The sequence below is a fragment of the Dasypus novemcinctus genome, chromosome 5, assembly GCF_030445035.2.
Source record: "Dasypus novemcinctus isolate mDasNov1 chromosome 5, mDasNov1.1.hap2, whole genome shotgun sequence".
Lineage (NCBI taxonomy): Eukaryota > Metazoa > Chordata > Mammalia > Cingulata > Dasypodidae > Dasypus > Dasypus novemcinctus.
The window spans coordinates 7729776-7745421 of record NC_080677.1 but is presented as its reverse complement, the minus strand read 5'-3'; the positions used below and the strand labels follow the sequence as shown (position 1 = coordinate 7745421).

Here is a 15646-nt window from a genome sequence, read left to right as displayed (position 1 = left end):
GTTGGTAGATGATAGATCTATGTATCTGTGTGGGGGCCGTGTTGGAATTCTCTGTGTGAGTTTTACGTTATTTTTACAAGTATTCTGTGTTTGAAATGATTGAAAATGCAAAGCTAAAATGAATGAATAAATAAATAGGGCATCCCCCCTACTGAGATGTAAATCCCTATCTCTCTGGTCAGCGGACACCCAGCAGTACCAACCATCTTGAACACATTAGTGAGCCAAGACGTTATTCAGTTACAGATAATGGATTGAAACCCTTTCTATGAGCAAGATAACGTGTCAGAAATTCTAGACTCTCTACAACTCACCTACATAAACGAGAAATGCTGCAGGAGTAGCTCCTGGGAAATGCTGAGAAGATTCCAAGGAGCAGGGCCTCCTGGCAGAGAGGGCACCAGGGATGGCTCTACAGGAAGGTGGGAGGGGGTGTGTTGGACGCAAAACTCCAAGGGAAGGAAATGACACCAGCAGAAGTAGAGTCAGGAAGGAAGGTAGTGGGTATGTGGAGGGCCCAATGAGTCCCTAGTTTAGCTGAAGCAAAGAATGTGGGGAGAAAAGTGGAGAGAGAAAACCAGTAGATGTCTGTGTAGTGTGTGGGCATTTGTGCAGAGGGAGCTGGAAGGAGCCGGAAGGAGCCGGAAGGAACCGGAAGGAACTGGAAGGAGCTGTTTGTGACCTCAGTAGCAGTGGTGCTTCCCCTCTGAGCCTCCATTTCCTCAGCAGCTACCCATTTCACAGACTGTGTGAATCTATGGGATAACATAGATCCTGGCTCTGCATGAACTTAAGTTTTCTACAATGCTCATGGTGTTTAAATTTATATCCTGAAGTTCATCTTCTGTCCCCACGATGATGAGCATAACTGCTGAACTCCGCCACTTGAGAAGTCATTCAGGATGTGCACAGACTGGCGCGGGGCCCGGAGTGTAACGCGCCGTCTCGTCCCTGTTTCAGCACGGCATGGGTGTCCCGTCCATCGCCATCATGCTGCATGAGCTCTTCAAGCTGCTGTACCACGCCCGGTGCTCCAACGTCACCCTCTTCCGCATCGGCACGTCTGGCGGGATAGGTAAGGCCTGCGGAGTGACCTCTTCCCTGGGTGAGCGGTGTGTGGAGAAGGCGAGCTCTGAGCCGGAGCTGGAGCTTCCCTGCAGGTTGTCCAAGGAGGTGGGGAATTTGGTACAAAGCATTTCTGCCTTGACTCTGTTCAAGAAAGCTTAGCTTTCTCACAAATGGGGAGAAGCCGGTTTGTGATTTTTCTTTTGTCCCAAGGTAGTAGGAAGGCATTGAGGACATTCACCGCAGAGACTCACCCAGCTTGGGTTACATACCTTGTGCCTTCTTGTGCCCTCGATTCTTGCTTTAGATTTTAAATCCCCCTTTCTCATCTGCCTTACTCCTTTGCTCCCATTTTCCTCCTATTCCTGCAAGGATTTGAAGCACCTTATGAAAAGCCTGCAAGGGAATCAAGGGGGGAAGAGGTAGAATATGAAATTAAGACAAGTGTCCTTCAATAAATGGCTAAAAAGTCCTTAGTCCTCTGTCTTTCTATATATATAGATTTTTTTTTAGGACGTACTGGGGAATGAGACCAGGAAGTCGTACATGGGAAGCAGGTATTCAACCATTGAGCTACATCCACTCCCCAAAGAGAGTTCATTTTGTTTGTTTTTTTAATAGGAGGTACTGGGGATCGAACCTGGGACCTCATACATCGGAAGCAGGTGCTCAGCCACTTGAGCTACATCTGCTCCCCTATATATATATATATTTAAAGATAACAAAAAAAAAAATTAGGATTCTACCAGAAAGCAAAACTGTAAGAATTGTATTAGATTACTGTAAGCAAATGGTCCCTATGCAAATCTGTTTAAATTAGTTGCATGACCGTTTGAAGTACCTACTCTAGGCCAGTCCCTGTGCTCTGAGCTGGGGTTCCAGCACTTCTCACTCCCACCAAGGAGCTCGGAGCTGGAAGGAGCCTGCCTTAGCTCCAGAGCTGGACTAGCTTTGCCGTTCCGGGCCTGGGCTGCGTGTATTTGCTCCCCACTGCCTAGGCCTGACCTCTTTTGAGTTGGCGGTAACTCTAATTTAGAATTCCTGATGATAAAAGAAAAAAGAGGTACTCCTTTAGACTCCAGTTCTGGACATTATCTCATTTTTGCTTCTTTGCATCATGCAGAAACATTGATGGGTAAAATCTTCATGTGCATGCTTATAATTCAGTGCTTTCAAGAAGTCGTTCCTGGGAGAACAAATGACTAGGAGCTGCTTTGCTGCTGCAGGTTGTGTCTCATACTCCTGCCAGGTGGGCAGACCTGTGCACATCGTGCGGCATCTGCCTAGGACTCCTACAAATGGCTTGCCTTGGAGGGAGTTTTCAAATCAGTGATTGGAGAGGATTCTGGAAGGAGTTGTATAGATTGCTGTATAAAAATGGAAAGAGCAATGAGATAGCAAAACCCCCCATCCCTCGACAGTCTTGAAATCAGTGGGAGAAGGTTTCCCCCTTGGTCCCCAAAGTGAAATCTGTGCAGGAGGAAACACGGAGGGTCAGGTGAATCCCCCAGTGCCTGCAGGTGTGCCTTAGAGTACAGGGCCACATTTGAGGACAGTAGGTGAAGCTGGGGGCATTCGGTTCACCCCCAAATTGAGGGCAACTGCAGGGGGACAGTGCTGAGGTCTGAAGGGGCTTGAATCTTCCAGCCCTGTGAATTCACATGCAGTCGGTAGACGTTCTCTCCAGGACCATCCTCAAAGCTGGGAGGAACTACCGAGGGGAAGATGTCAGCTGAGAAGACAGGGACAGAGCAGCAAAGAGGAGAGTCCAGACGGGCGTGTGTGGGGAGGCGGGAGGTCTTCGCAGTTAGCTGTGATTTTGGATGTTTCATGACAACTCATGGGGGAGCTCTAGAAGATCTCTCTTAGCCTTCCTTCCTACACATTTAGAAGAGCTAGTTTCACAGTAAAATACATAACAGGAAAGGATCATGGTCAAATCTCATGCAATGTTATTAAAAGAGAAAAGAATAAGGGCATAGAACAATAAGCATGAAGATACTTATGTAGAATGATGAACGCAAAAATACTCTAGAGAGGTATGTCCAGAAAATGTTAGGCTAAGCTGAAACCTAAGATTGCCTCGACCTTCTATAGGACAACAGGGTTGTCTCTCTGAGCCTGTGCCTTGCCCTGAGTGTGCTCTGGAACTTTCTAGAATTCCCCAGTATGTGTGACTCTTCCTCTCCCTGGCTTCTCCCAGGATTTGCATCCTGTCAGCTGTGACCAGCTCAGTTCCTGCATTCTGGTTCTTCTGTTCACGCCAGCTTTCAGCAGCCACTCCAGCCGTGGCTCTGTGGTTCAGCTTCTCCTCTCTGCACTGCTTTCTTCCCCTCTTCATCCCCTCTGGTATCTTCTGGGTATGGAGACCCAGACTGGCACTGAGTCTGTCTACCATGGAGCTGTTGGGGTCGAGGTACAAAGACACGCAGTGATTTTGCTTGGGTGCCCCAGCCACTGGGCAAGCACAAATGCCACCCAGCCACGCCGTGGTCCAGTACCTATACTGAAAATGTGCATGGCCACCCACCTGCCACCTCGTGTGCATCAGGCTCCTGGGGTCCCTGCTGGAATGCTGGGGATGTGGAACCACTGCTGTGACTCACAAATGGCCATAGCCCCCTATTGTCCTGTTGCTCTTCTACTTCTAAAACCCTATTCAGTGTGTGTTGAGTTCTTCTCTAGTCTTGATCAGCTTCCAGAGTCTCCATCCCTGCTTCTGCCTTTCTACCGCTGTTTCTAAGTGAGCGCTTTCATCATTAGCCTTACTCTGCCATCTTGACGTCACTCCGCGATGCTTGTCGTATTTGGGTTCATGGTGACTCCTTTTCCTTCCTAAAGTGCTGCCGCTGTGTGGCCACCTGGTAGCCACTGTGTCTGCCTCTTGCTTCAGGTCTGGAACCTGGCTCCGTAGTCATCACCCAGCAAGCGGTGGATGCCTGCTTCAAACCGGAATTTGAACAGATTATTCTGGGGAAGCGGGTCATTCGACACACAGACCTGGACAACCAGCTGGCGCAGGAGTTACTGCAGTGCGCTAAAGAACTGAGCGAATTCACCACGGTGGTGGGAAACACGATGTGCACTCTAGACTTCTATGAAGGTGAGACGGACAGGTGTACGAGGAGGCCCTTCTCACGCAGTGCGCTTCACCCGCCCCCTGAGCCTTTATGTGGGGCCGTGGCTCCTGCCGCGGTGTCTCTCTAATATCCCGTCCCTTTCCTGGTTGCATTGGTTCTTCTTATTACTTTAGGAGTGGACAGTGTGCTCCTGCAGGGCAGGGACTGGATGGGCCTTAGGTATCTGTGCTCCACGTGGGGCACCACTTTGGCGTGCAGTGGATGTTTGGTCCACGTGTGTGTTGCAAGTGTCCAAGTCCAAGTCCCCTGTCTTCCGTGTGCCCTTCAGGGCAAGGCCGCCTGGACGGTGCGCTCTGCACCTACTCGGAGAAGGAGAAGCAGGAGTATCTGAGGGCAGCCTATGCCGCTGGCATCCGCAACATAGAGATGGAGTCCTCGGTCTTTGCCGCCATGTGCAGTGCTTGTGGTGTCCGAGGTAGGTGGTCCTTTCCCTGACCTCAAAGCCCCTTCCTCACTCTTCGTCTCCATTGTGCTGGTTCAGGCCCTGACCCTTCACCCCCGAGACTGCACAGGCCTCCTCTCTGGGTCTTCCACTGCCAGTGTCTGCCCTGCCTTCTCCCTACCCTGTCCCCCGTCATCTTTCGGGAAGAGGTGGGATCACCACGGCCCTGTGCTCAAATATCTTGTAGTTTTTGTCCAATGATAAAATGAAAGATTCTCCATCTGCAACGATTTTCCACGGGCTTAAGAAAGATCATGAAATGACCCGTCTCTGCTCAGATCAGGTTTGCAGCCAGGTGAGATTGGTACCAACCCTACAACAAAAACTTTTCAAAGCTCTTTTGACTTCAGAATTATGGCTCTTTCCACCTCCAAGTTCCTAGTCATCCTTCTAGACCCAATTTTCCCTGTGTGCATGTCAACCTTGGCCAACATTTGTCGTTCTTGGTCTTTAATTGTGAGAGCAGCCCTGAGCTGGGCCTGGAATTTGCCCGAGAATCTCCCTGGGAGAGAAGAGGGAAGGAGGGTTGGTGGACGCGTCCTCTCTGTCTGCCGACACTGAGTGTGACCTCCCGGCCGCTTGGCCTCGCTGTCAGCTGTTTTGTCGTTCCGTCCTGGTGAAATAAACCCGTGTGCCTTTGACACGGTGTGGCTCTTTCTCCCGGTGCAGCGGCCGTGGTGTGCGTCACCCTGCTCAACCGGCTGGATGGAGACCAGATCCTCAGCCCGCACGACGTGCTCATGGAGTACCAGCAGCGGCCCCAGCGCCTGGTGGGCTACTTCCTGAGGAAGTGCCTCAGGACGCCCTGAGGCCGCTTGGCCCCTCTGAAGGTAAGCTGCCGTCGTTTCGTGCCAGTACGAGCATCGCCCCAGATCTCCTCTTGTTGGAGCACATTTTATGTAAGAATCCAGGAAATCTGGTTGCATTTCAAAGGGAGGGACTCATGAGTTGACTGCCCGGACTCTTTTTCTTTTTCAGGCTTTAGAAGAACATATTTTTTTACGACATTGGCATGATCAGGATTTTCTTCAAGAATGTAATAGAGAATGTAATTCACCAGAGAAAAGAGGACGGAGAGATGAGGTTCAATCTGTGCGGAATGGGTGACAAGTTGTTTGTAAGTGTTTGGAAATGAATAGAATGGTGAGAACACATCATAGGATTTGTCATTAGTAGTGTTAACATGTGGGTATTATTGTGGTTTGTTTTTTTGTTTTGAGTAATGAAAGTGCTCTAATATTGATTGGAGTGATGAATGTGACTCATAGTGATATACCGAATGCCACTGATCGTACACTTTGGGTAAATTGTATTTAATAATAGGGTAGGTTGGGGAAAAAAATACCAAATGTAAGATATGGACTCACGTTTGTAGGAATACTTTGATGATGCTCTTTCATAATTTGTTATGATGTTTCACAGAAATGCAAGGTGGTGGTGGTGGGTGATGTATGGGAGCCCTGTATGATGCTACACATGTCTGTTTTGTAAGTTCACGACTTTTACTATGCACTTATTGTTATGTATGTTCATGTGCGAATGATACACTTCAATAAATTGTTTTTAAAATGAAAAAATATTCCTCTGACTAGTTCTAGGGAAAATTTTTTTTAGACTTTTATATTCTTATGGTTATTAGATTTTACATCATAAAAAAGAAATCTGGTAACAGTGTCAGAAAACTCATTTCCTGCTGTATTGTTGTTTCTTTACAAAAAAGCTAGTTTTTTATGATTTAATTTCAAACAGTACAAAACAGTAAAATATACAGACATATATGAAGACAAAAGTCCCTGCCTTCCTTTTCTCTTTCAGCCCTGGCTAATAATTTGAGACACAAACGTATGTAGACACATCCATATGCAAATAAAATACGCATATTAACTACATTTACAAATGGATGGAATGGAACTACACATTTTGTTTTACACTTTGCCTTTTCCCTCCTACTTTAACTCTTGTGGACAGTTCTCCTTTTAAGGAGAGCTCAATCTCCGTCTTGGTAATGGCTGTGTGTTCCTTTATGTGACTACAACAATAATCGGCCCTCGAGGGATGGCTTAGCTCGTACTTTCAAGTGAAAACCTTTTGCATTAGGGAAAAAATGAAGGTCATGATTGTTGACATTGCCTTTCAGTTCTTTAGGATATGCATTTTTTATTTTCAAGTGCATATGACGCACTCTTTTGGGCTGTTGCTGAAGTGTCAGTTTGTATCAAATTTTCATTTTCTGAAGGCCTGGAAGGAACCACTCTGGAACTAGCCTGAGTTAATGTATTAGCTTGGTTTGGGCTACCATCCTCTGGGCTTTTTGAGGTAGTTTTGTGCCCCTTTCAGGAGGCATGAGGGTGAATTAGTTTTCTTAAAGAATAGTTTCTGGTAATAGAGTCAGAGAACTCATTTCCTGCTGTATTTTTAAAATTCCATCTACCTCTTGTAACGAGACTTCTGATAATCGATGAAGCAGATATCAGGGGTTTGGAAAATGGATGAGAATGTAACTACACAATTACAGTTTCCAAATTCCACTCAGTCAGCTTTCTGGAACCTTCTACGTTACACTACGATAATCCCGCAGTCTGTTCTCCACACTGCTGGTACGAGATTGGGCTAATGGCCTGGATAACACAATACCCAGCTTAATGTTGGGGGTCCCATGTGCTGACCCAGGGCCTGTTGGCCTCAGACCCGTTCCTGGTCTCCCCCTGGCCCCTGCAGCTGCACAACCGGTTTTCAGGTTTCTTGGCCAACATCTGGGTTGAGCCGTTGAGTGGAGGCGGGAATCGGGCGTTCCCTCCCTCTCGGCTTGGGCGATGTCTCTGGCGGCCGCTGCTTCATGGACAGGCTCAGGCCCCTGTGTCCCTCCTGTGCCCTTAGCCTATGCCCTTTGCCTAGGGCTGGTCAGGTGTGGGGGGGTTGCGGGCTCCTGGGGCCCCCCATTCTCCCGTTTGACTTCTGTGTCTGCGTGACCATCGTCTGGCATCTACATTGAACGAATCTGGGTTTCCGGTTGCCCGCTCAGTCCTCAGCCCTCGGCATCTGACGCTGACCCCGGAGGTGCGGCATTGGGCGCCAGAGCCTTGGAGTTGATGTTTGTGCGTGGTCTGTGGCCTGCACCCTTTTCAAAACGCCTTCCCCCTGCAATTCTGAGATTTTACCCCAAACAGGAATGGTTCACCCAGACATCCGACACATCCTGAGGAGCGGGCACCTGCTGACCAGGTGCTAGTATGTCAGTGAGCAAGACAGAGCCCTCCTGTCCCAGCCCTGACCAGGCCCCCTTCCCCACGGCCCGTGGAGGGTATTTATGTTCTGATGCTGTGGAGGCTTCCTCTAGACTCCTTCGAGGTGGGCAGTGAAGCTGCTTCCATTTTTTCCTCAGACCCTGTGGCAGTTTGAGATTATTTATGAATTCCAAGAAAAGAGGTTATGCTAGTAAACCGGTCTGTGCCTCTGGGTGGGATTCCCTTAGATTGCATTAGATTCCGCTGAGATGGCTTTGATGACATTGTGTTAAGATGAGGGCTTTGATTCGGCCATGTCAGGAGGGTGTGACTCAGTTCCAGTCTCTGCCCATGTGGTGGGCTGTATAAAGGGACCTTTGCTCAGGGAAACACAAAAGCAGATATGTGAGAAAAGAGGAAGGGAGCGAAGAGGATCCTGCAACCCCAGGAAGAGAAATGAGCCATTCGCCTGGTAGTCTTCAGCTGACTAGACCAGGGCAGCTGAGCCCTCGGCCAGCCTACGGCTGAGATGGGAGGCAGCTGGGCCCACGGGGCCTTAAGAGGAAGGAGGAGAGAACAAGCAGGGTCGTCTGCCATCTTGCCTCAGCATGTGGCAACTGACTTTGGGTGAGGAGGTACCTCAGTTCCAGGAAGTACCTGGAAGTGGATTTTCTAGGGCCTTGTGACTGCAAGCTTCTACCCCAAACAAACACCCTTTATAAAAGGTGTTTGCATCAGCACTGCCTTGACTGGCTGACGCAGACCCCTATTGCATGGTTATTCGCTACACAGCTTGTTTAAGGCTGCCGGGGAGGAAGGAGGCTGGGTGGGATACAGACCATGCTGTTGGGAGGCCGGCGGCGCCCGTGCGTGAGTGTGTCCCCCTGGCCTGCTGGGGGTGCCGGGAAGGCGGGTGCAGGCCGAGCTCTGGCCCAGTGCTGCTGCAGGAGGTCGACTGCTTCCACCGTCCGCAGGTGTCCCCGTGCTCCTTCGTTGGGCTTCAGCGGGAGGCCGCTGTGACCCTTCGGAGCAGGACTGCCAGCCAGCCAGACCTCTGCTGCCCCAGCCAGCGGGCCCCCTGCCCACCGCCCCAGCCCTGGCTGAGCCGGCATGGCTGTGTCCTGCCGAGCAGCTCTGGCAGCTCCAAGTGCCCTGCAATGCCGTGGAGGTGGCAGCTTGTCCCTTCATGTGTCTGGTCATCCAACCAGCCAACCAGTTTATCGTACGACACTCATTTTGCCTCAACCCATGTGTATCAGTCATCGTTCTCTGGAGAAACAAATGAGAGGGTATGTGTGTATGTTTGTATATATGTGTATGTACACACATGATGTGTATCTGTACAGAACATATGTATGTATGCTGGTGTTAGGAGGTTTATTCTAGGAATCGGCTCACACATCTGTGGGAACTGGCAAGTCTGAATTCCACAGGGCAGGCACAAGTTGAAATTCGGTGAAGGTGACAATGAATTTGCCAGTTCAGGCTGGGCGGATGGGGTCCCAGAGGACGTTTTTGGTGAGGCAGAGGAAAAAACCCAGGACCTGTCAGGATGTTAATAAACAGGACTTAAATGTAAAGAAGAGGCCATTGTTAGCAAGGGAAAGGCTCCTTCCTCTGGCGGTTTCCTTGCGCAGGATCTGGAATCTCCCCTGGCTGTCCTCCTCCAGCCCCACAGGGCAGCGGTGGAACCTGCCGCCTGAGAAGGGCCCCCATTACCGCGAGCCTGAAGGTCAAATGGCTTCTGTTGAGGAGCGTTTCTTTGAGACAAAGGACCGCCTGGAATTCTGTACAGAAGTTGATGGGAAAGCTCCAGGGTTCTGGGGGTTTGCGACTTGCCTCTGGGCAGTTTTTCCAGGCACCAGGTGGAAGAAACTGCGCTGCCCTCTGCTGGCTTCGTGGGGCAGGGCACGTCAGTCCACCTCTCGGAGCCTCGATTGATCTGTAAACTCAGGGTGATGGGACCCACCTCTCAGGGTTGTGTGGCCCAGTGGGGAGTGCGAGAGGGCCAGCCAGTGCCTGACACGAGTGCTGGTCGACGCAGGTATCTTGTTCTGACTGGATGAAAACGCCGCCTGTGCCTCTAGGGATGGCAACTGCCCGCGGGGGCTTGGTTGGGGTACCATGATGCCCCTGGAACTTGACGTTATAAATGTCCGCAAACACATGCTACTTAAGATATTCCTAATGCACCCCCCAAACACCACCCTATCCCTCATTCTTCACGGCCACTTCTTAATTTCCTGACCTGTCCCCTGTCCCTCTGGCCTGGTTCCTGTGCTGCCTTCCCGTTAGCCTCTGCCCTTTGCCCTTCTCCGTCCTCACAGCCGGGATGACACGCTCGCCGTTAGTGCTCTCAGCAAATCAAAGGAACGAAGGCCATGGCTGGGTTTGGGGACCCATTACTTTGCATTTCAGAACATGCTGCCTGTTGTCTCACCCTCCATCGTCTCCTAGTGTTATTCTTAAATGAGATGCTCAGAATGGCTTCCCCAAATGTTAAAATTAAACTTCACTCCAATAACCGGCGAGCGCTTTGGAAACAGGGAAATATGGAGTCCCTGAGTCACTGGAGACTTCCCCACGCGAAGCCCGTGGGAGTCTCATGTAAGCAGCTCGTTCTCCAGTAAGATGGTGGTGAGGGAGAACCCGCGCGTCGTGCCTTGGCTCTTCCTGCTGACCCCCCCGGCCCCTTCCTCCTCTGCTCACCCCCCCAGTCCTGGCACCAGTCTACGAGCATAATAGTGACGGAGCTGAGCGGGATCATTTATGTAAACTAAAGCTTCTTTAAAAATAAAATGAAAATTATAAATCCTCCCTCCCAAAACACATAGAGTGCACTGCCTGCCCTGCCTGAAATCAAATTTTACTTTTCAGTGGAAGAAGCCATCAGCCATACTTGGAATAGGAAGGAAAAGAAAATCATCCTGGAGCAGCTCTTGAAAGTCTCATTTTAGGAAACAGGCCTCTGTCCCTGGAGGGTAATCAGAGCTGTTGACGCGGGTCAGAGCAGAAGGCACGAGACCAGGGCCTCCTGAGAGCAGCCGTGGGGCGGGCTTTCCGAGGTGCGAGCGGTGGCCCATCTTTTTGTTTCTGTTAATGAGTAAATGTTAGTATACTCTTCAGGTGTAGATGTTGGCTGGTCTTTCTCTTTACATTAATGACTAAGACAAAGATGAATCAACATAGATACCGTCTAATATGATACTAGAATAAAAATTTAAAAGAAAACATAGGAGGGGAAACGGACTTGGCCCAGTGGTTAGGGTGTCCGTCTACCACATGGGAGGTCCGCGGTTCAAACCCCGGGCCTCCTTGACCCGTGTGCAGCTGGCCCATGCGCAGTGCTGATGCACGCAGGGAGTGCCCTGCCACGTAGAGGTGTCCCCCGCGTAGGGGAGCCCACGCGCAAGGAGTGCGCCCATAAGAAGAGCCACCCAGCGTGAAAGAAAGTGCAGCCTGCCCAGGAATGGTGCCGCCCACACTTCCCGTGCTGCTGATGACAACAGAAGCGGACAAAGAAACAAGACGCAGCAAATAGACACAGAGAACAGACAACCGGGGTGGGAGGGGGGAATTAAATAAGTAAATCTTTAAATAAAACAAAACAAAAACAAAAAAACATAGGACTTGACAGCACAGTGAACTCTAATGTAAATGGGCTATAGTTTAGAGTATAATTATAATAGGATTCTTTCATCAGTTGTAACAAATGAACCACGTTAATGCAAGGTGTTAATAATGGGGGCGTTATATGTGAACTCTGTATTTTCTGCATGATATTTCTGTAAACCTACAACTTCTCTGATAAAAAAAGACTTTAAAAATGAAAAAAAAAGTGGAAATGCTTAGCACAGGGGGGTGCTGAGTAAACGGCAAAGTTCAGCTTGCTAATACAACACGGTAGCCAGCCGCCAGCCCCTTCCTACCACGCTCTGCTCTGTGCACCTTACATAGACTTTAATCCTTCCGTCCCCTGGTGGGAGGCGTGTTTCTCCATCTGCCTGCCCCCCCCACTTTCTCCTTTCTGACCAAACTGGAGGACCTGCACGCATGGGCCGCCGGGTGCACACAATGCCCGTTGGCCACACGCTGGGGAACCCCCTGGTCCAGGGTCACTCCCCTGAGGTGCTCCCCGATGTCTGAGGACCGAGGCTTCCCCTGCACAGGATGAACCCACACAAGAGCTACCAGCCTCTGGAAAGGGGATTCCAAGGGCATGCCAAGCGCCCAAGGTTTCTGGCCTTAGCAGGAAAGAGCTCTTCACACGTGAAGGCTGCGCCTGATGGAGGCAGAGCCATTCCGCACTGAGCAGCAGCACGGGGAGTGGGTGAGTCAGCTGGCCCTGCCCTGCCCTCCGTGCCTTGCCCGGGTCACCTGCCAGGATGGCCGAGGCCACCAGGGCAGCTGGTCTGGACAAGGTGGAAACCTTCATGTGGACTGGTACTGCTTTGCAGCAGAGCCTGCCCAGGACCCCTCCCCAATGTCCCGGGTTCCCAGAAAGATACTCACCTCTGTCAAACTGCCCTTGGTGGGCATCCCCGACGGGAAGCCCTCTCCTTTGCTCCCAGTCCTTGAGTCGTTACTACACCCCCTTTGCAGGTGAGGGACCTGGGGCCTGCGGGGCTGAAGCAATTTCCCAAGGCCCCAGCCTGTGGTCTTCAGCGGCCCTGGCAACAGGCCCTCCTGGTCTAAGCCCGGAGCCACCTTGCAGTCGCCCAGGGCCTGGCTCTTGCAAGGACCCCACCCTTGGTTGAATGCTCTTCTCTTGTCATCTTGAAATTCCTCGTAACTTTTGAACAAGGGGCTCCGTGTTTTAATTCCTTCCCCCCTCCAGATGTTTCCCTCATCTGTTTGCTCGTTGTCCACTCAGTGTTTGTGCATTGCTTTTTGCTCATTGTGCTTTGCTTGTTGTGTGTTTTTTTTTCTTTAGGAGGGACTGGAAACTGAACCTGGGACCTCCCATGCTGGAGGCAGGCACTCAACTGCTTGAGCCATAGCCTCTCCCCTCCACGTTTAATTTTGCACTGGCTCCCTCCAGTTATACCCACAGGCTTCCCACCTGTGTCTAGTCTCTTTGGGGCTCTTTTAGTTTGCTAAAAGCTGCAAGGCAATATACCAGAAATGGGTTGGCTTTTACAAGGGGGATTTGTCCAAATCAAGCCTTCAGGTGACGCTCTCTCCCTCATGACCAGCAGGAGGCACCTGCCTCTCTCCTAGGCTTCCTTGCTTCAGCTTCTGGCTTCCTCTCTCCTGGGCCCTTGCCCTTGTGGTGTTCTCTCTGTTCCTGTGCCTTTTTATCTCTATGTTTCTTCTGTTTATAAAGGACTCCACCAAGAGGACCAAGACCCACACTGGGTCATGCCTCACCAAAGCGATCCAATCTAAGGTCCCCAGCTGAAGAAATTCGACCAAAAGTTCCCACCTGCAATAGATTCACACCCGCTGGAATGGACCTACTCAAGAACATACTTTTCCGGGGTCCACAAATGCCTCCAACTACCCCAGTGGCCTTCTCCCTCTGCATCCCCATCTTCCCAGCCTCCTTCCTCTTCATTTCCCCTCTCTTTATCTGCCATCTGCCATCTACAGTGCTTCAAAGGAGAGGAAAGTGATGGTTCATGTTTTCTCTTTATTTCTCTACCCAGGGCACAGAAGAAGTTGAGTCTAATAAAACCAGATATTGTTTTTGGATTTAAAAAATGACACAATCTTCTTTAATTTCATGCACTTCTCTCAGAACTTGGTGATGTGGGCATAATCATCCTTGTTTTACAGGTTAGTCAACAGGTCCAGAATGAGGATTTGCCCAAGATTGCAGAGTTACTATGAGATTAGGATTCAGGTCTCTGGTCAGAAAGCAAAGTAATTGTTAAGATTTATGTAGAGTAGGAACATGGTATTTTAAGCTCTTAATCATTTTCAAGGAGTTAAAGCACAATTAATGACCTGTAGAAAGTTCAAGCTCAAGGATGTCTTAATCTGACCTTTGCATCTAGAACCCACGAGAAAACATCAGAAGCCATGTCTCTAGAGATGTGCCATCTTTTGTGTATCTACGACAGTGATTGTTTATCCCATGAGCTTTAGCTAGTGAATCAACTAATCTATAAGTGTGTTTGGAGATAAATGATTTCCTGAGTCACATCATAATGTCCTCAGAGTGGACATGAGATTGAAGGAGAGCAAAGCAGTCTGGCTTTGCTTCTAACAGATGGATGGCCCAACCTGCCCGTCTCTCATGCTCTCTGAATTATGAAACGGGAATTGTTAAAAGACAATTTTCAGGAAGAGGTAAAATCATGACTCTCATTCAGGCATGAAGATAGGCATGTGTTAAGGATTTTGTTTTTCTCCTGTGAGGGAACTAGGCAGATGGCCTAACTGGTTCAAAAGAGTTTAGAAAAAGCACACATTTATGTGTAGAGTTAAGGAATGTTGAAAGGAATTGCAAACAGAGGCACAACTGATTTTTCCACAGAGGGATGCGCCTCTGTGGAAAAGAGGAAAGGAGCCAGTATGCCTCTCAGTGTGTGTATTCCAACTTAAAAGGACTGTAACTGAACAGAAGGCTGTGCAGTAGCAGTGTAGAGTTTTCTATTGAAACCTAAACACTTTTTTATGAAGAAGAAAACCTGTTCATCTTCAGTCAGGTCAGGTGAGGAGAGCAGCAGAGAGGAAAGGACAGAACGTTGGAGGTAGCTTTTAGATTCTTCCTGCTCTGCTTGCCCTCCAGTGTCGATAAGACCTGGGGCAAGTGACTTACTTTCTCTGAGTCCAGTAACCTCCAGTGTGAAGTGGGGGCAGGTGGCTCGGAGTTGACTCCCTAAGGAGGAGATGGTAGTGCTGGCCTTACTTTTATCCACGTGCAGGAGAGCACTCTAAAAACCAAGGGCTGCACCTGAGCATTAACTTCTGGGTTTTCTTTGCGACATGTTGGCCCTGCACACCTCTGCAGGCCCAGGCCCCTTCTGGAATTGGGTAAGGATACTGTTTTCGGTTGAATTGTGTCTTCCCCAAAAAGATACGGAGTCTGCCTCATGGGATCTAAGCACCCTCTCAATAGGAAGCAGAGTGGGCATCATCATCCCCAAATCCTCAAGATTGAAGAATGAACAAACATGAAGGGGGTATGCAACTATGGACTAAAGTATGCCTTTTTTTTTTTAAAGTTAATTTTCTTTTAATTGCAGAATAATGTATGCTGTGGAAAATGTGAAAAATTCGGAATACAAAATCTCGAAAATACAGCAGAGAACCATAATTAACATTTTGATCATAAAACGGCAAGGTGCCGTCACCCTTTTCCCTGTGTCTCTTACGTGCGTGAGGTGGGCGTGGGGGTGAGCAGGAGCAATGGAAGCTCTTGTAACATTGATATAAAAGGTAGTGGTCATCAGAGGTTCTGAGGGGAGGGAGAGGAAAGAATAGTATAACATGGGGCATTTGGGGGGCATTGGAATTGTCTTGCATGACATTGCAATGATGGTTACAGGCCATTCCTCAGTCTTGAGGATTTTGTGACGGTGATGCTCACTCTGCTTCAGATTGAGAGGGAACATAGATCTTATGCAGCAGATGGAAGGAACTGCCTTGCCTACAGTTGTAGATAATCTCTGTTTTTCAGTTTGGGTGCTGTCCATCATCATTCCTTTGTTAGTTGTCCTGGGCAAGTTTGATGAGCTAGAGAGTAGGTGTTGACTGCAACTCTGCTAAGATTGAGGGCTCAACCAACATATGAACTGTCGGAAGATTTGTTTCTCTGAGACACAAAT

At 49.3% G+C, this 15646-nt stretch overlaps 1 protein-coding gene across 4 annotated transcripts in view; it reads left to right on the top strand.

The window, feature by feature from the left end:
* The window catches only part of UPP1 (uridine phosphorylase 1), a 39326-nt gene extending 33100 nt beyond the window's left edge, over positions 1-6226 (top strand). For 2 of the 4 annotated variants that reach the window (XM_004450207.5, XM_023586336.3), the window contains exons 5-9: positions 961-1075; positions 3959-4168; positions 4474-4620; positions 5317-5477; positions 5626-6226. In XM_004450207.5, coding sequence (XP_004450264.1) covers positions 961-1075; positions 3959-4168; positions 4474-4620; positions 5317-5456 — 612 coding nt within the window. In that variant the 3' untranslated portion in view covers positions 5457-5477; positions 5626-6226. The remainder of the gene's footprint in view (positions 1-960; positions 1076-3958; positions 4169-4473; positions 4621-5316; positions 5478-5625) is intronic. The other 2 variants (XM_004450206.5, XM_071215048.1) reach the window with 1 other exon arrangement.
* The last annotated feature ends 9420 nt before the right edge of the window (positions 6227-15646 follow it).